Source organism: Somniosus microcephalus, chromosome 21 (assembly GCF_052327205.1).
Source record: "Somniosus microcephalus isolate GS21.2 chromosome 21, FLI_Smic_1.0, whole genome shotgun sequence".
Classification (NCBI taxonomy): domain Eukaryota; kingdom Metazoa; phylum Chordata; class Chondrichthyes; order Squaliformes; family Somniosidae; genus Somniosus; species Somniosus microcephalus.
Window position 1 is genome coordinate 1,498,032 of NC_141007.1, and position 20,713 is coordinate 1,518,744.

Genomic DNA, 20,713 nt, shown 5'->3' on the forward strand with positions numbered 1-20,713 from the left:
ACTGGATGAATGGAGTCAGGTGGTGTCACAGTTCTAATGTTACTGGAAACGTTAACCAATGTCCTGTCTACAAAAAGCAGGACAAATCCGACCTGGCCAATTACTGTCCCATCAGTCTACTCTCAATCATCAGCAAAGTGATGGAAGGTGTCATCAACAGTGCTGTCAAGTGGCACTTACTCAGCAATAACCTGCTAACTGACGCCCAGTTTGGGTTCCAGCAGGGCCACTCAGCTCCTGACCTCATTACAGCCTTGGTCCAAACTTGGACAAAAGAGCTGAACTCAGAGGTGAGGTGAGAGTAACTGCCCTTGACATCAAGGCAGCATTTGATCGAGTGTGGCATCAAGGGGCCGTAGCAAAACTGAAGTCAATGGGAATCAAGGGGAAAACTCCCCATTGGTTGGAATCATACCTAGCACAAAGGAAGTTGGCTGTGGTTGTTGGAGGTCATTCATCTCAATCACATGACATCACTGCAGGAGATCCTCAGGGCAGTGTCCTAGGCCCAACCCTCTTCAGCTGTTTCATCAATGACCTTCCCTCCATCATAAGGTCAGAAGTGGGGATGTTCGCTGATGATTGCACACTGTTCAGCAACATTCGAGTCACGTCAGATACTGACGCAGTCCGTGTCCATATGCAGAAAGACCTGGACAACATTCAGATTTGGGCTGACAAGTGGCAAGTAACAATCACACCACACAAGTGCTAGCCAACTCCAACAAGCGAGACTCTAACCATCTCCCCTTGACATTCAATGGCATTACCATCGCTGAATCCCCCACTATCAACATCCTGGGGGTTACCATTGATCAGAAACTGAACTGGACCAGCCATATAAATACTGTGGCTACAAGAGCAGGCCAGAGGCTGGGAATTCTGCGGCGAGTGTCTCATCTCCTGACTCCCCAATGCCTTTCCACCATCTACAAGGCAAAAGTCAGGAGTGTGATGGATTACTCTCCACTTGCCTGGATGAGTGCAGCTCCAAGAACACTCAAGAAGCTCGACTCCATTCAGGATAAAGCAACCCCCTTGATTGGCACTCCATCCACCACCTTCAACATTCACTCCCTCCACCACCAGCCCACTGTGGCTGCAGTGTGTACCAACTACAAGATGCCCTGCAGCAACTCGCGAAAGCTCCTTCAACAGCACCTTCCAAACCCGTGACATCTACCCCTTACAAGGACAAGGGCAGCAGATGCATGGGAAAATCACCACCTACAAGTTCCCCTCCAAGCCACGCACCATCCTGACTTGGACCTGTATCGCCGTTCCTTCACTGTCACTGTGCCAAAATCCTGGAACTCCCTTCCTAACAGCATTGAGGGTGTACCTACACCATATGGACTGCAGCGGTTCAAGAAGGTGGCTCACCACCATCTTCTCAAGGGCATGGTGTGGAGATGCCAGTGTTGGACTGGGGTGGACACATGTTAGAAGTCACACAACACCAGGTTAGAGTCCAACAGTTTTATTTGAAATCACAAGCTTTCGGAGTGCTGCTCCTTCTTCACCTGATGATGGAGCAGCGCTCCAAAAGCTTGTGATTTCAAATAAAACTCAAGGGCAATTAGGGATGGGCACTAAATGCAGGCCTAGCCAGCCAGCAACGCCCACATCCCATCAATGACATTTAAAAAAAATGTAGAATAAACAGGTAAACATCTGCAGTGAAAAAGCGGAGAGAGGAATGCCAATGAAGCACGTTCAGTGTCCACCCCGTAATATCACCCACCGTAATTTCTGGGATCCTATCCTGAAACATGGCCTTTAACTGTCCCTGTGTCAGATAAAGCAACATATTTCTACTGGGAACCTGCAGGGACAGAGTGAAATGGGGCTGTTTCTGTTCCTTGATTCAATGTACACTGCGGAGACATCGGGAAAATGTATAACTCAATTGGCAGGAGTGAACATAATCAGTACAAATATATGAAAATTAATTTAATTTATATTACTTAAAGGGTAAGTCATGTCAGGACAGCCGAGCCCCGTGTTATGCTCCACCTGCACTATGTGGGAATTCAGGGACACTGCCGCTGTCCCTGATGACCATGTGTGCCAGACATGTATCCAGCTGCAGTTACTAGCAGACCGCATGGAGGAGCTGGAGCTGCAAATGGATGGGTTTTGGAGCATTTGCGATGCTGAGAGGGTCGTGGATAGCAAATTTAGTGAGTTGGTCACCACGCAGGTAAGGGCTGCACAGGCAGAAGGGAAATGGGTGACCATCAGGCGGAGCAGTAGAAGCAGGTAGGTAGTGCAGGGGACCCCTGTGGCCATGCCCCTCTCAAACAGGTATACCGATTTGGATAATGTTGAGGGGAATGACTTACCAGGGGAAGGTAGCAGCAGCCAACTTCCTGGCACCAGGGGTGCTTCTGCTGTTCAAGAAGGGAGGACAAAGAGTGGTAGAGCAATAGTGGTAGTGGATTCTATCGTAAGGGGAACAGATAGGCGTTTCTGTGGCCATAGACGTGACTCCAGGATGGTTTGTTGCCTCCCTGGTGCCAGGGTCAAGGATGTCACTGAACGGCTGCAGGGCATTCTGAAGAGGGAGGGTGAAATATCAGAGGTTGTGGTTCACATTGGGACCAACGACATGGGTAGGAAGAGGGATGAGGTCCTGCAGCAAGAATTTAGGGAGCTAGGTAGCAGATTAAAGAGCAGGACCTCAAAGGTTGTAATCTCTGGATTACTCCCGGTGCCACGTGCTAGTGAGCATAGGAATAGGAGGATAGAGCAGATGAATGCGTGGCTAAAGAGTTGGCGCAGAAGGGAGGGCTTCAGTTTCCTGGATCACTGGGACTGCTTCTGGGGAAGGTGGGACTTTTACAAGTCAGACGGGTTGCATCTGAACCAGAACGGGACAAATATCCTTGCGGGGAGGTTTGCTAGCACTGTTGGATGGGGGGGTTTAAACTAACTTGGCAGGGAGATGGGATACAGAGTGGAGCTATAATAGGGGGTGATGTACAGCCTAATATAGAGGAAAAACATGTCAGCTGGGAAGGCAGAACAAATATGTAACGGCACAAGGGAGTAGGGCCAGGCTGGATGGCATTTATTTTAATGCAAGGAGTCTTGCGAATAAGGTGGATGAACTGGAGGTGTTGATGAACACATTGGAGTATGATATTGTTGCTATCACGGAGACATGGTTGAGGGAGGGGCAAGACTGGCAGGTCAATATTCTGGTGTATAGAAACTTCAGGCGAGATGGGGGGGGTAAAAGAGGAGGGGTTGTCGCAAGATTAATTAAGGAGTCCATTATTGCTGTAAGGAGGGATGATATATTAACAGGTTCCTCTAATGAGGCCATATGGGTAGAACTTAAAAACAAAAAGGGGCAAGCGCTTTGCTGGGAGTGTACTATAGGCCCCCAAACAGTCAGGGGGAGAGAGAGGAACAGATATGTAGGCAAATCTCAGGAAATTTGAAAAATAATAGGGTAATAATAGTGGGGGATTTCAACATCCCCAATATTAACTGGGATAGTCAGTGTAAAAGGCTTAGAGGGTGCAGAATTCTTAAAGTGCATCCAGGAGAACTTTTTGAGCCAGCATGTAGAAAGTCCTACAAGAGAGGGCAGTACTGGACCTAATTCTAGGGAATGTGTCCAGGCAAGTGGTAGGAGTGTTAGTAGGTGAGCACTTTGGTGACAGTGACCATAATTCGGTGAGATTTAAGGTAGTCATGGAAAAGGACAGAGATGGACTGGAAATAAAGGTTCTAAATTGGGGGAAGGCCGATTTTAATATAAGGCAGGATCTGGCTAAAGTGGACTGGGATCAGCTACTTGTAGGAAAATCCACTTCGGGGCAATGGGAGTCTTTCAGAAAGGAAATTGAGAGAGTATAATGGCAACATGTTCCCGTAAAGGTTAAGGGTGGTACCAACAAGCCCAGGGAACCTTGGATGTCAAGGGATATACGAGAATGGATTAGGAAAAAAGGGGGGCTTTTGGCAGATACAAAGGTCTAAAGACAGAAGAAGCCCTAGAGGAGTATAAAAAGTGCAGGGGGATACTTAAAAAAGAAATTAGGAGAGCGAGGAGGGGCCATGAAATAACACTGGCGAGCAAAATAAAGGAAAATACTATGGTGTTTTATAAGTATATTAAGGGCAAGAGGATAACTAGGGAAAGAGTAGGGCCCATTAGGGACCAAAGTGGCAATCTGTGTGTGGAGCCAGAAGACGTAGGTGGGGTTTTAAATGAATTTTTTGCATTTGTGTTCACTATGGAGAAGGACGATTTAGACATAGATATCGGGCAGGGGGACTGTGATATACTTGAACATATTAGCATCGAGAGGGAGGAGGTACTAGTGGTTTTAGCAGGCTTAAAAGTGGATTAATCCCCAGGCCCAGCTAAGATGTATCCCAGGCTGCTGTGTGAGGCAAAGGAGGAGATTGCAGGGGCTCTGACACAAATTTTCAGAACCTCTCTGGCCACAGGGGATGTGCCAGAGGACTGGAGAACAGCTAACATAGTAACATTATTCAAGAAATGTAGTAGGGATAAACCAGGGAATTGCAGGCCAGTGAGCCTAACATCAGTGGTAGGGAAATCATTGGAAAATATTCTGAGGGACAGAATTAGTCTCCACTTGGAGAGGCAAGGATTAATCAGGGATAGTCAGCATGGCTTTGTCAAGGGAAGATCATGTCTGACTAATTTGATTGAATTTTTCGTGGGGGTGACTAGGTGTGTGGTTGAGGGTCGTGCAGTGGATGTGGTATACATGGATTTCAGTAAGTCTTTCCATAAAGTCCCGCGTAGGAGATTGGTCAAGAATGTAAGATCCCATGGAATCCAGGATGCCTTGGAGCATTGGATCCAAAACTGGCTTAGTGGCAGAAGGCAGAGGGTGATGGTCGAAGGTTGTTTTTGTGACTGGAAGCCTGTGTCCAGCGGGGTGCCGCAGGGATCGGTGTTGGGTCACTTGCTGTTTGTGATCTACATTAATGATTTGGATGTGAATGTAAAAGGTATGATCAGTAAGTTCGCAGACGACACGAAAATTGGTGGGGTGGTAAATAGCGAGGAGGGTAGCCTCCGTCTGCAGGACGATATAGAATGGTTGGTCAGATGGGTGGAAAAGTGGCAAATGGAATTTAGCCCTGAAAAGTGTGAGGTGATGCATTTTGGAGGGACTAACAAAGCAAAGGTATACACAATGACGCTAGGAAAGACATAGGATCAGAGGGACCTTGGTGTGCATGTACATAGATCCCTGAAGGGAGCAGAACAGATGGATAAGGTGGTTAAAAAGGCATATGGGATACTTGCCTTCTTTAGCCGAGGCATAGAGTATAAGAGCAGGGAGGTTATGATGGAGCTGTACAAAACGCTGGTTAGGCCACAGCTGGAATATTGTGTGCAGTTCTGGTCGCCACACTATAGGAAGGATGTGATTGCTTTGGAGAGGGTGCAGAGGAGATTCACCAGGATGTTACCTGGGCTGGAGTGCTTCAGCTATGAAGAAAGTCTGGACAGGCTGGGGTTGTTTTCCTTGGAGCAGAGAAGGCTGAGGGGGGAACTGATTGAGGTGTACAAAATTATGAGCTGCATAGATAGGGTAGATAGAAAGGAACTTTTTCCCTTAGTAGAGGGGTCAATAACAAGGGGGCATAGATTCAAGGTAAGGGGCAGGAGGTTTAAAGGGGATTTGAGGAAAAACTTTTTCACCCAGAGGGTGGTTGGAACCTGGAACTCACTGCCTGAAAGGGTGGTAGAGGCAGGAACCCTTAACATTCAAGAAGTATTTGGATGAGAACTTGAAATGCCATTGCATACAAGGCTACGGACCAAGTGCTGGAAAATGGGATTAGATTAGACAGGGCCTGATGGCCAGCGCGGATGCGATGGGCCGAAGGGCCTCTTTCTATGCTGTATAACTCTATGACTCTATGGCCTAGAAATTCATTAAGGCGCTGCCAGCTTTGCGGCCAGTTATCCCCTAAAGAGTGCTTCTGCGCCAAAAATGAGTTTGCGCTGATATTGAGCGCAGCGGTATTGGTGGCGGTAGCCCTTAGCGCTCCGCCGGCACCAATGACGTCATCGGTGTGCGCAGTGCCCCGGTTCCGCCCCAAAACCGGCCCAATCCCCATATTTAGTAGCGGCCGCCTCCAAAGCGGCCGCAAACAGCGACCAGAAAACGGGGCCGTGCTGTAGCCTTAGTGGGGCGCTTTAAAGGGGAAGGTGCGGCCGGCCGCTTTTTCGGCGGCCGCCTGCCCGCACCTCCTTCCCCGGCCTCCTCCACCCACCCCCCCCGCGGCATTGCCGGCTGCTTTCCGCGAACCCGTCACTTCTCCGTGGTGCCGGGCTCATTTGCCGGCACTCTCCAGCGGCGATCTCCCAATTGCAGGCAGCTCCCCCTTAAGAGAACGAGGAGGCCTGCAGTACCGCAGCCTGCAGCTCCGCAGCGGCTGGTGCAGCGGCGCCAAGAGCGCTGAAATTCAGGGTCAGCGCCCCAAGCGGAGGCGGGCACACCCTGGTATAGCGCCCGGTTCCAAATTGGGGTGCAAACACTGAATAACTGACGATCGCTAATGGCTCCCCGCCCAGCGCTAACTTTTGGGCGCGAGCGAGCTGGCCACCCCAAAGTGAATTTCTAGGCCAATGACTCTATAAAACTGTAAATGAAGCCGTTCATTATTGTTGGATCGGTCGTGTATGAGCCCAGCTTTCAGTCTTAGTCCCGCGAGAGGTCTCATTAAGATAATGTCCTGGACTTTGAGATGTTTGTGTTTTATTCAACACATTATTTACACTGGTGTCAAAGGTCTTGATGTAATCTGTTTGTTCAAGTGACTGGAACTAATACCAATGATCAGAGGTATAACCTGTCAGCGCTCAGTGGAGACTTATCCCCTGTATAAATCAGGGCCCAATGGAATGTATCAGCTCAGAGTGCCTGCCGGAGCTTTGGGTTCCACTCCAACAGAAGTCACTGCTTCTCACAGAAATGGGACTTTCTGTAATCGACCGGATAAAAGATATTTACTATCCTGTTATTTCAGCCGTTGGAGTTACTGGTAAGCGGTGATCTCAGCTGTCAATGGTGTAAATCGATGTTAACTGTGCTGCAATGCTTGGTAATGTTTAACTCAGTGAATGTGTTCCAAAGCCGCCTGTTCTGTTCCAGCAGTTGAATGATGGGACGTCCTCAGTCTCTGCTCTTGTGGTCTTACAGGAGTTTTATTATATCTGTACTGATCGTTGTGGATCCAACCCTGGCATTGTTACTGGATCATTTTCTGTACTGAATGCACTGGAATCAGGTTAATCAGGAGTCTGGGCTCAGAACAGGCATCAGACCATCAGGAGCTGTTGTCAGATTGACGTATTCAATCAGGTTAATCAGGAGTCTGGGCTCAGAGCAGGGCTCAGAGCAGGTATCAGACCATCAGGAGCTGTTGTCAGATTGATGTACTGGAATCAGGTTAATCAGGAGTCTGGGCTCAGGGCATGTATCAGACCATCAGGAGCTGTTGTCAGATTGATGTATTGAATCAGGTTAATCAGGAGTCTGGGCTCAGGGTGGGTATCAGACCATCAGCAGCTGTTGTCAGATTGATGTATTGAATTCGGTTAATCAGGAGTCTGGGCTCAGGGCGGGCATCAGACCATCGGGAGCTGTTGTCAGATTGATGTTGTGGAACTCACCTGTCCTCGAATACTTTTTCTAAATGCGCTTTCAGTGATTGATAATCAGACAGCTCACGGTCTCGGTTTCCTCCCTCCCCAGTAACATGTTTCAGTTTATCTTGGATTTAAATGTGTGATTGGTTATCACTGTTGTAAAATATTATTTCACTGTGTGTATCTGACGCCGCTTCAGGGGTCTGGCGACTCAACTGCGTTTGTTGCTGATACCTTCACATCTCCTTCTCTGCTTCAGTGTGGGTGGATTCACTTGCTGATACTGGACTTTTTCGTAAAATGAAATGTTTTGAGTTTATGTTGTAACAGTTTGCAATGTATCTGTTGGAATCAGGAGCCCTTCTATTGATATGGAGATTATAATTAGCAGCGGTGATATTGGTGTTTTAATTGAACAATCGCGCCATCTAACGCTTGACTTTATAATTACAGGAGAAGGAACTTCAATTATTGTCAGCTCTTTCTGGAAGAGGTATTCGGTTCTGTTTATTGAATGCACTGCAGATCAATGTAGGTGATCAGGTGAAGATTGGGTGATATGTAGGAACACCAACCTATTCAAAAAGGCCTCAGCAATGAAAAAAATGATTATCAGCGTAGAATCATTGAACGCGGTGATAGTGAACTAATGCTGGTGCAGCATGTTAGGATTCAATGAAAACATGTATTGAGCAAGAGGTAGGAAAGGATGGGGAGAGATCGAGCGGAGCAATAGAGAAATGGAAAGAGAAGGAGAACTAGTGGGAGGGGTTAATAGAGAGAGATAAGAAGAAAACGATAGATAGATAGGGTTACATAGGATATACGGCACAAACAGGCTATTCGCCCCAACCAGTCCATCCCGCATTTAAGCTCCACTCGAGGCCCCTCCCATCCTTCCTCATCTAACTCTATTAACATAACCATCTAATCCCTTCTCGCTCATATGCTTATCTAGCCTCCCTTAAAATGCATGTATGCAAGTCGCATCAACCACTCCCTGTGGTAGCAATTTCCACATTCTCCCCAATCTCTGGTAAAGAAGGTTCTCCTGAATTCCCTACCTGATTTCTTGGTGATTCTTTTATATTGATGGCCTCAAGAAATGCTCTTCCCCACCATTGTATACACTCTCTCTGACTCTACTCTATCAAAATCGTTCATCATTTTAAAGACCTCTATTAGGTCACACATTAAACTTTTCAAGAAAGGGACCCAGGTTGTTCATCCTGATAGGTATACCCCCGCTTTGCTGGGACAATCCTTGTAAATCTAAGACAGAGAGCGAGAGAAGGAGTGGTGTGACTAATACATCTGAATGATCTGCTGAAACCTCCAGTACAATTATGATCAGGAAATGAGCTTTGAATGTGATATTAGCATGTTGTCAGATTGTGAGAACGTATCGCTATGAGGTCCCCAGTCTGTTTTGGTGAATATTTATTTTTCTGATTCTATGATTAGACAAATGTAGTTATAGAATAGAATCAGTGATTTATTGAATGTAATGGATCATTAGCATATTGTATTTTAAACACTCTGGGCCAGCGGGATTCAGCAAAGAACAAGGTTGATTTAATTAATAGATTTTAATTTTTTTTAAATGAATGTGCTAAGTAAATTCATTGAACACATGTTGTACACAGTCTGCTGTTCACTGGCACCAAGAGCCACAGAAATTAATGGGTGGATGTATTCCTTGAGTTGTGTTGCTGGGATTCATGAATTAGATTTCCTCTCACGCTCTGCTGCAGTCTCTCCCTGTGAATCCCAATCTCTCCTCCCCCTGCATTGAATCCCCTGTCTCCTCATCCGCTGCGTCAGATTGTCTGCTTTCCCAAACCCTCAGCTCCTGACTCCCTTCCATCTCCTACATGTCCTTTTCCTTCACTCCCTCCCAATCTCACTCTCAGGCCCGCCCTCCAGCTATTTCTTCCCATTTAGTGACAACCCCTGTCGGCTCCCTTAAACCAAAGCAACAAACTAGATTCACCACCACCTGTCCCGAAAACTTCCTGGCCTTCAGTCTGGAGCTCAAATCAAGAATTAACGCATTGGATTCCGGTTCCCCCAAAACCCCTTCTCCTTTCCCCACCGGCACTGGGCCTTCACTCTGCCCCTCCAGTGGATTCCAGTTCCCCAAAACAGCTTCTCCTTTCCCCACCGGCACTGTGCCTTCACTCCGCCCCTCCATTGGATTCTGGTTCCCCAAACCCCTTCTCCTTTCCCCACTGTCACTGTGCATTCACTCATCCCCTCCATTGGATTCTGGTTCCCCCAATCCCCTTCTCCTTTCCCCACCGTCACTGTGCCTTCACTCATCCCCTCCATTGGATTCTGGTTCCCCCAATCCCCTTCTCCTTTCCCCGCCGTCACTGTGTCTTCACTCATCCCCCCCATTGGATTCTGGTTCCCCCAATCCCCTTTCCCCACCGGCACAGTGACTTCACTCGGCCCCTCCAGTGAATACCGATTCCCTATAACCCCTTCTCCTTTCCCCACCGGCACTGTGCCTTCACTCGGCCCCTCCATTGGATTCCGGTCCCCAAACCCCTTCTCCTTTCCCCACCGGCACTGTGCCTTCACTCGGCCCCTCCATTGGATTCTGATTCCCCCAAACCCCTTCTCCTTTCCCCACCGGCACTGTGCCTTCACTCCACCCCTCCATTGGATTCTGGTTCCCCCAATCCCCTTCTCCTTTCCCCACCGGCACTGTGCCTTCACTCCGCTCCTCCAGTGGATTCAGCTTCCCCAAAACCCCTTCTCCTTTCCCCACCGGCACTGTGCCTTCACTCGGCCCCTCCATTGGATTCTGGTTCCCCAAACCCCTTCTCCTTTCTCCACTGGCACTGTGCCTTCACTCGGCCCCTCCATTGGATTCTGGTTCCCCCAAACCCCTTCTCCTTTCCCCACTGGCACTGGGCCTTCACTCGGCCCCTCCATTGGATTCTGGTTCCCCAAACCCCTTCTCCTTTCCCCACCGGCACTGTGCCTTCACTCGGCCCCTCCATTGGATTCTGGTTCCCCAAACCCCTTCTCCTTTCTCCACTGGCACTGTGCCTTCACTCGGCCCCTCCAGTGGATTCCGGTTCCCCAAAACCCCTTCTCCTTTCCCCACCGGCACTGGGCCTTCACTCGGCCCCTCCAGTGGATTCGTTGCTCACTTTATTCACTTTCTGTATCTAGTTCCCAACTCATACTGCATACTCTGTTGCAAACATTTCCCTGCCAGAACGTGCTGCCCTGGTCCAGAAATCAGCGGCCATGTTTCTGTCACTTCCTGGCGGCGGTGGCCATTTGTGAACAAAATTAATAAGCAGATCTACAACGTTAATAACCTCTGGATTACAACCTGAGCCACGCCCAAATTGGAATGGGGTCAAGCAGATCAGAAAGTTAAATGCGTGGCTCAAATATTGGTGTGGGAAAAAGGGGTTTCAATTCATGGGGCACTGACACCAGCACTGGAGAAAGAGGGAGCTGTTCCATCGGGATGGGCTCCACATAAACCGGGCTGGGATCAGTGTCCTGGCCAATTGATTAACGGGGCTGTAGCTATGACCTTGCAAGAAAGGAAATGCAATAATCTTGGGGACTGTAATCTGCATATAAACTGAGCAGATCAAATTGGCAAAGGTAGTGTGGAGGACGATTTCATGGAATGCTTTGGGGACAGTTTTCTAGAACAATATATCATGGAACCAACAAGGGAACAGGTTATTTTAGATCTTTTGTTGTGTAATGAGACAGGGTTAATTAGCAATCTCATAGTACAGGATCCTCTGGGGCAGAGTGATCTTAAATATAATAGAATTTTACATTAATTTTGAGAGTGACTTGCTAAGTCTAATACTAGATTCCTAAACATAACTGAAGCCAATTACATAGGTATGAGGGGCGAGTTAGCTAAGGTAGACTGAGAAAATAGATTAAAGGGTATCACAGTAGATAATCAGTTGCCAGCATTTAAAGAAATATTTCATAATTCTCAACAAAAATATATTCCATAGAGAAACAAAAGCTCCACAGGAAAAGTGATCCAACCGTGGCTAACAAAAGAAGTTAATATAGCATTAGATTGAAACTAGAAGGTCGTAATGTTGCAAATAATAATAGTAAGCCTGAGGATTGGGAGAGTTTGGCAGATTGTAAGACTTTCTACAAGTATGTAAAAATGAAAAGAGTAGCAAAAGTAAGCGTTGGTCCCTTAGAGGCTGAGACAGGAGAAATTATTATGGGGAATAAGGAAATGGAAGAAACGTTAAATAAATATTTTGTATCTGTCTCCACAGTAGAAGACATAAAAAGCATACCAAAAATGTTGGGGAACCAAGGGTCTAATGAGGGTGAGGAACTTAACATAATTAATATGAGCAGAGAGAAAGTACTAGAGAAACTAATGGGACTAAAAGCTGACAAATCCACTGGACCTGACAGCCTACATACTAGAGTACTAAAAGAGGTGGCTGAAGAGCTAGTGGATGCATTGGTTTCGATCTTCCAAAATTCCCTAGATTTTAGAACGGTCCCAGCAGATTGGAAGGACCCAAATGTAACACCACTATTCAAGAAAGGAGGCAGAGAATAAACAGGGAACTACAGGCCAGCTAGCCTGACATCTGTCGTTGGGAAAATGCTGCAATCCATTGCTGAGGAGGTGGTATCGAGTCACTTAGAAAATCATAACATGATTAGGCAGAGTCAACATGGTTTTATGAAAGGGAAATTTATGTTTGATGAATATATTGGAATTTTTTGCGGATGTAACTAATAGGGTAGATAAAGAGGAACACGTGGACTTAGTGTATTTGGATTTCCAAAAGGCATTCGATAAGTTGCCACAAAAAAGATTATTGCACAAGATTAGGGCTCTTGGGGTTGGAGGTTATTCAGTAGCATGGATAGAGGGTTGGGTAACGGACAGAAAACAGAGAGTAGGGATAAACTGATCTTTTTCAGGTTGGCAGGCTTTAACAAGTGAGGTGCCACAAGGATCAGTGTTGGGGCCTCACCTACTTAGAATCTATATTAATGACCTAGTGTAATGTATCCAAGTTTTCTGATGAGACAAAGCTAGGTGGGACAGTAAGCCGTGAGGAGAAGACAAAGGGTCTGCAAAGTGATATAGATAGACTGAGTGAGTGGGCAGTAAGGTGGCAGATGGAGTATAATGTGGGGAAATGTGAGGTTTTCCACTTTTTGGTAGGAAGAATAGAAAAAAAGAACTTTTTTAAGTGGTGCAAAACTTCCCAGTGTTGCTGTTCAGAGAGATTTGGGTGTCCTCGTCCACGAAACACAGCAAGCTAGCATGCAGGTACAGCAAGCAATAAGGAAGGCAAATGGCATATTGTCCTTTGTTGCAAGGGGGTTGAAGTATGGGAGTAAGGAAGTCTTGCTACAATTTTACAGGGCCTTGGTGAGACCACACCTGTAGAACTGTGCACAGTCCTGGTCCCCTTATCTAAGGAAGGACATAATTGCCTTGGAGGCAGTGCAATGAAGGTTCACTAGATTGATTCCTGGAATGAGAGGGCTGTCCTATGATGAGAGAATGTGTAGAATGGGCCTATAATCTCTGGAGTTTAGATGAATGAGAGGTGATCTCATTGAATCATAAAAGATTCTGATGGGGATTGACAGGATAGATGCTGAGAGATTGTATCCGTTGGCTGAATTGTCTAGAAATAGGGGGCATAGTCTCAGGATAACACGGAGATGAGGAGGAATTTCTTCACTCAGCGGGTTGTGAATCTTTGGAATTCTCAGCCCCAGAGTGCTGTGAATGCTGAGTTTTTGAGTATATTCCAGGCTGAGATAGATAGAAAGATTTTTGTCCTCTCGGGAAATCAAGGGATATGGAGATCGGACGGGAGTTGAGTTCAATAATCAGCCATGATCTTATTGAAATTGTTGAGCAGGCTCGAGTGCCGTATGGCCTATTCCTGCACTTACTTCTTATGTTGATGAGGAAACCAACCCCTCCCCCAACTGCAGCCATTTTGATGATGACACTGCCTGGCGGCGGTGTCCATTTGTGATGATTTCACCAGCCTGGCAACCCACAGCAGCCATTTTGATGATATCTCTTCCTGGCTCCAGTGGCAATTTTTGAAATGGTCACCAGCCCCACCCCTAAATACGGCCACTTGGATGATGCCACTTCCTGGTGGCGGTGTCCATTTGTGATGAGGTCACCAGCCCCGCCGCTCACAGTGGCTATTTTGATGATATAATTTCCTGGCGGTGGTCGCCATTTTAGAATGGTCACCAGCCCCGCCCTTGAAAGTGGCCAGTTTGATGATGTCACTTCCTTGCTGCAGTGTCCGATTTTGAAGAGGTCAGCAGCCCCGCCCCCAACTGCGGCCATTTTGATGATGCCACTTCCTGCCGGCGGTGGCCATTTTCGATGAGGTCACCATTCCTGACCCCAACTACAGCCATTTTGATTATGTCATGTCCTGTCTGCGGTGGACTTTTTTGATGACACCACCAGCCCCGCAAACCCACCCCCCCCCCACAACTGCGGCCATTTTGATGATATCACCTCCTGGCGGTGGTGGCCATTTTTCATATGGTCACCAGCCCCACCCCCCACAGCGGCTATTTTGATGATGGCACTTCCTGGCGGCAGTGGCCATTTTTGATGCAGCAACAAAGTTGGAAATTTCAGCCCAGACCCCTCAAACTGCTGCTTTGGCTCCAGGTCTGATTCCTCTGCTTCCTTTTCTCTCTCTTACAGTTAACGTGGTGGCGATTGTGATCCTGTCCCGAGGAAAGTGCGGTCTCTCCAAATGTATCAGTCGCTACCTGGTGGCCATGGCAGCAGCCGATCTCCTGGTCGTCATCACTGATCCCTTCTTGGGGTCCACTGCTTCGTTTTATTTCTCAGATACATTCCTGAAAATGACTGCCGTATGTACTATCATTCACTTCCTGACCTATGCAGCCACGGTGGTTTCTGTCTGGCTCACAGTCGCTTTCACCTTTGATCGGTTTGTGGCCATTTGTTGTGAGAAGCTGAAAACAAAATATTGCACCGAGAAAACGGCGGCAGTGGTTATCGGCACAGTGAGTGTGCTGTGCTTTTTAGAGTCCATTCCCTGGTACTTTGTGTTTGTACCTGGCACTGTAATTGATAATGTTCCCTGGTATTGTTACGGTAGTCTGAGCTTCTTTACTTCCCCCGCATGGGGAGCATTTGAGTTGTTTCACCTCATTTTAACCCCTTGTGCCCCGTTCTTTCTGATTTTGTTGCTCAATGCTCTGACGGTCAGACGTATTTTAGCGGCCAGTCGAGTCCGCCGGGGGCTCCGGGGCCGAAGCGATGGAGAGAATCACAAGGACCCAGAGATGGAGAACCGAAAGAAATCCATAGTTTTACTCTTCAGTATAACCGGCAGTTTTATACTGTTATGGGTGACCCACCTTTGCTTTAACATTTATGCGCGAATTACAAATATTCTGTCTTATTCCTCCGTCAATGACCCTCGTTATATCACAAGCCACGCATCATCAATGCTGCAGATGTTCAGTTCCTGCACCAACACGTGTATTTACGCTGTGACACAGACTAAATTCAGAGAGGAGCTGAAGAACGCGGTGAAATACCCGCTCAATCTAATAGTTAAATTAGTTAAGTCATAGAAAGAGCTGCAGAGTTTGAAGCACTAGAACTGCAGCCCATTTCATCCCCCGTCTCCTGCACTCCCCGCTGGACCGACAGTACATTTGACATTAGCAGCACCGAGCCCTGAGATGGTCTTATACATCATTTTAATGTCAGATTTTATTGAAAATCCGACCTATTGAGGCGGGTCACCTTTGCAGACGACACATGAATTGTTTCTCCAAAGGGCAGCGCTAAATAGCTCAGCTGGACTTCAACTGAAAAAGCTGCTGTAAACCCGCTGACAGGATGACAGAGGAAGGCAGAGAAAATACCAAAAGCGACAGACAGTAGCTGAATAGCAAAAAGGAGCAGAAGTAAAGATAGAAATAAAAAGGTAAACAGGCACAATAGCGTGACAAGCTAATAAATGCACAAAGAAGCAGAGATTGAAACATGTAGAGTCAGAAAAAGACAGAGACATCCATGAAGAGAAAATGGATAGACAGAAAGAGGTAGAAAGTGAGAGAAAGAAGGAAAAAAAAAAGGAAAGGAAAGAAAGAAAAAAGGAAGGAAGGAAAGAAGGATATAAAGAAAGCTAGCTGCCTTGAACCTAAATATTGGAATTCCCACCCTAAACTTCTCCGCATCTCCACCACTCTCTGCTTCTTAAAACCAGCCTCCTTCACCAAGCTTTTGGACATCTGTCCTGATATCTCCTTCTGTGACTCGGTGGTAAAAATTATTTTATTGAAATCGCTCTTGTTCAGCTCCTTGGGACGTTTTGCTGCGTTAAATGGACTATATAAATGTAACTTGTTGGAGGAAGGATAGAAACATATACACAGAAAAATCAAGAAAGAGTTGGACAAGTTTTGGTCCACAATACAAAGCTTTCTTTAATTTGCATTTATACTGCCTCTTTTATATCTACATATCTCCAAACACTTCATACAATGAATGATACAATGAAGTGTGGTTCCAGTTATGTAGATAATATGTTAATGGCTAAACAATAACATAATACTGCGGATGCTGGATGTGATGAAATATATGCCTTCATCAGCCCCTGTGTTTTACCTGCATTGTATTGTGTGTACCGCCCCCTCTTTTCCTATTGTGTGTATTGGCTCTGCCCCTGTCTTTTGTCATATAAAGGTCTCAAGAGCTGTATGAGTCATTTCTGCCAGACGAATCCGATGTGGAAAGACATGCAATGTTCTTAGTGATTAAAAGCCTTCAGTTGAATCCATTAATTCCTTGTCTTTGAGTTATTGATGGCACATCAATTTTAATCACTAAGAACATTGCATGTCTTTCCACATCGGATTCGTCTGGCAGAAATGACTCATACAGCTCTGTATCCTGGGCTGCGTGGTGGAAAACGGGGAAATCGGTTCGGACCCCGACCGATTGCGCCCCCTACAGGAGCTACCCCTACCCAACACTCCCAAGGCCCTGAAAAGGTGCCTGGGGTTTTTCTCCTATTATGCCCAATGGGTCCCCAATTATTCCGACAATGCCCGTCCCCTCCTGAAATCAACATCCTTTCCGCTCACGGCCGAGGCCCACGCTGCCTTCAACAGCATTAAACACGACATTGAGAAGGCCGCGCTGCAGGCAGTGGATGAAAACATCCCTTTCCAGGTCGAAAGCGATGCATCCGACTTCGCTTTAGCAGCCACCCTCAACCAGGATGGGCGGCCAATAGCCTTTTTCTCAAGAACCCTCCAAGGGTCCGAGATCAGGCACTCCTCGGTAGAGAAGGAGGCCCAGGCCATAGCGGAGGCAGTGCGGCACTGGAGGCACTACCTAGCCGGCAAACGCTTCACCCTGCTCACCGACCAGCGGTCGGTAGCCTTCATGTTTAACAACAAACAGAGGGGGAAGATCAAGAACGACAAAATTCTCAGGTGGCGGATCGAACTCTCCACGTTTGAGTACAACATAATATATAGGCCGGGGGCCCTCAACGAATCCCCCAATGCCCTATCACGAGGGATGTGTGCCAGCATCCAGGGGGACAGGCTACAGGGCCTCCACAATGGCCTCTGCCACCCGGGGTCACCCGGCTATTCCACTTTATTATATTCCGTAACCTGCCCTATTCCATCGAGGAGGTCTGGTCTATGACCAGGGACTGCCGCACCTGTGCGGAATGCAAGCCCCGTTTTTTCAGGCCCAACCGAGCCCACCTGATCAAAGCTACACGGCCATTCGAGCGCTTGAGCTTAGATTTCAAGGGACCACTCCCCTCCACCGACCGCAATGTGTACTTTCTCAACATTGTGGACGAGTACTCCCGCTTTCCATTCGCCTACCCCTCCCCAGACATGACCAGTGCCACGGTCATCAAGTGCCTCGGCAGCCTGTTTTACATGTTCGGCATGCCTAACTACATCCACACTGACAGGGGGGGCGTCGTTCATGAGCGACGAACTGCGCCAATACCTGCTGTCGAAGGGTATAGCCATGAGTCGGACCACTAGTTATAACCACCGGGGTAATGGGCAAGTGGAGAGGGAGAACGCGACGGTGTGGAAGGTGGTCACCTTAGCACTAAGGTCTAAAGGCCTCCCTACCTCCCGCTGGCAAGAGGTCCTCCCAGACGTACTCCACTCGATAAGGTCGCTACTGTGTACTGCTCATGAGAAGAGGTTTGCTTTTCCCCGCAAATCAACCTCAGGAGTGTCCCTACCTTCGTGGCTCTCCACCCCAGGGACAGTCCTATTACGGAAGCATGTGAGGGGCCACAAAATGGATCCGCTCGTGGAGGCAGTACACCTACTCCACGCAAACCCACAGTACGTGTACGTCAAGCACGCTGATGGGCTTGAGGACACCGTGTCCATAAAGGACCTCGCCTCGGCAGGAAGCGATGATGACCCATCCTCACCACCCCCAGAAGAACCTCCACCATCCCCAGAGGTATCCTCACCACCCCCAGATGTACCTGCAACACCTGCAGCACAGGGGTATGCCCAGGAGGGCACCACGGACTCCCGGCCTGAACCCGAGGTACTGTTGCGGCATTCAGGAAGGACTATCACACCCCCGGACAGACTAAATCTGTAGAAGGTGTGAATCTGATGAAATATATGCCTTCATCAGCCCCTGTGTTTTACCTGCATTGTATTGTGTGTACCGCCCCCTCTTTTCCTATTGTGTGTATTGGCTCCGCCCCTGTCTTTTTTTCATATAAAGGGCTCAAGAGCTGTATGAGTCATTTCTGCCAGACGAATCCGATGTGGAAAGACATGCAATGTTCTTAGTGATTAAAAGCCTTCAGTTGAATCCTTTAATTCCTTGTCTTTGAGTTATTGATGGCACATCACTGGAAATCTGAAATAACAACAGTAAATGCAGGAAATACTCAGCAGGCCAGGCAGGATCCGCAGAGAGAGAAACAGAGTTAACGTTTCAGGTCTGGGACCCTTCCGCAGAACTGTAAGCAGTTAGAGATGTAACAGGTTTTATTTGGGTGCAGATGCAGGGAAAAGGGGAGAGGGGAGTATGGAACAAAAGGGATAGACTCTCATTGGATTGAAGGCAGGAGAGATTAATTGTTGCAAATGTGGATGGCAGAATCATCAACAGCTGTCGCCTGAAAAAATGGGGGTTGGGGATTTTGACCTGAAATTTTTAAACTCCATGTTGAGTCCAAAAGCCTGTAAAGTGCCTCATCGAAAGATGGGGTGCTGTTCCTCGAATTAATTAATATAACTGTTAATGAATATAACTGTTATGCATCTGAAAAGACGATTTTAAAAATGCATTTCCAAATTCATATTTATTATACAAACGCAGATTGCGTGACCGCTTGGTGGAACTTCTCCATTCAGTCCGTAAGGGTGACTCTGAGCTTCCGGTCGCCTGTCACATTAATTGTCTGCTCCACTCCCACTCTGACCTATCTGTCCTCGGCCATGTCCATTCAATCCGTAAGGGTGACTCCGAGCTTCCGGTCGCCTGTCACATTAATTCTCTGCTCCACTCGCACTCTGATCACTCTGTCCTCGGCCATCTGCATTCAATCTGTAATGGTGACTCTGAGCTTCCGGTCGCCTGTCACAATAATTCTCTGCTCCACTCCCACTCTGCTCACTCTGTCCTCGGCCACCTACACTGTTCCAATGAAGCTCGACATAAGCTCGAGGAACAGCACCTCATCTTTCGATTTGACACATTACAGCCTTCCGGACTCAACATCGAGATCAACAATTTCAGGACACAATCCCCTGACCCCATTTTGTTTGGCCGGCAGCCTTTGATGATTCTTCTGCTCCCACTTACACCTTTTCTCGACCAATCATCTGTTGCTTTACTTGTCCCATTCCCATCGCCCTTTCCGTCGCACCATCATCTCTTTTGCCATTCAATCTCTCCTGCCTTCCACCCTATCACAGACCTCCCACTTTGTTCTTTCCTCCCCTACCCCTTTCCCTGCCTCTGTACTTGCACACTACCTGGGACAGCTCTAACTTTTTCCAGCTCTGATGAAAGGTCATCGACTTGAAACCTTAAATTTGTTTCTCTCTCCACAGATGCTACCTGACCTGCTGAGTGTTTCCACCATTTCCTGTTCATATTTCATAATTATATTGTTAAGTGTGTTTTTATTTATATAATGTCTTAAGAATAGCAATACATCTATGAAGTCCATGAGCACGGGAATTAAAGTTGATTGTTAATTATTAAAGCGTTAGGAAGAGGCGGAGAAGCCAAAGAGAGAAATTAAGAAAATGAGAGATTAAAGAAAGAGGGAAAGTATGGGAATGAAAAACTGACAGATGTAAATAAGTGATAAAGAAATGGAGTCAACATTAATAATAGAGAAAGAGAAATACAAAACCAGGAATGGAATGATAGTGAAACAGTATGATAAAGACAGAGATACAAAGGTAAACAGAAACAAATAGAAGCAGACAAAAAGAGAAAAGGTTACACACAGAGAAACAGAAATAAACAGAGGCAGACAGAAAGAGAAAGAGAAAAAAGTTGCAGACACCGAGTAAGAGCGACAATGTGGCTGATGGAGAGAGGAGACATAGGTGTCAGAGACAACCAGAGTCAGACTGACTGTAACTGAGAGACAGAGTCTGGCAGAAAAAAGGCAGAGTGACAGATCGAAAAAGATAAAAACAGCAATAGAGAGGCAGAAACATAGAGATGGGAGCAGGAGTAGGCCATGCGGCCCCTCGAGCCTGCTCTGCCAATTAATGAGATCATGGCTGATCATCCAAATTCAGTACCCTGTCCCTGCTTTCTACCCATATCCCTTGTTCACTTTAGCCTTAAGAAATATATCCAACTCCTTCTTGAATATATTTAATGAATTGGCCTCAACTGCCTTTGATGGTTCTGCCATTCCCATTTAGTAAACTGAAAATAACAGAGGCAGAAATAACAAGACAGAGAAACACATAGAAAAGAGACCAAGGAAGAGAAAT

At 47.1% G+C, this 20,713-nt stretch overlaps 1 protein-coding gene and 1 pseudogene across 1 annotated transcript; both read left to right on the top strand.

The window, feature by feature from the left end:
• Positions 1-1,981: 1,981 nt before the first annotated feature.
• LOC147102541 (uncharacterized) lies at positions 1,982-2,935 on the top strand (annotated as a pseudogene).
• Positions 2,936-4,754: 1,819 nt separating this feature from the next.
• Positions 4,755-18,728, top strand: LOC147102542 (putative G protein-coupled receptor 139). The gene is made up of 2 exons (XM_085964074.1): positions 4,755-4,764; positions 14,397-18,728. The coding sequence occupies exons 1-2, from the start codon at positions 4,755-4,757 to the stop codon at positions 15,299-15,301; spliced, it is 915 nt and encodes a 304-aa protein (XP_085820200.1). The 3' UTR covers positions 15,302-18,728.
• The last annotated feature ends 1,985 nt before the right edge of the window (positions 18,729-20,713 follow it).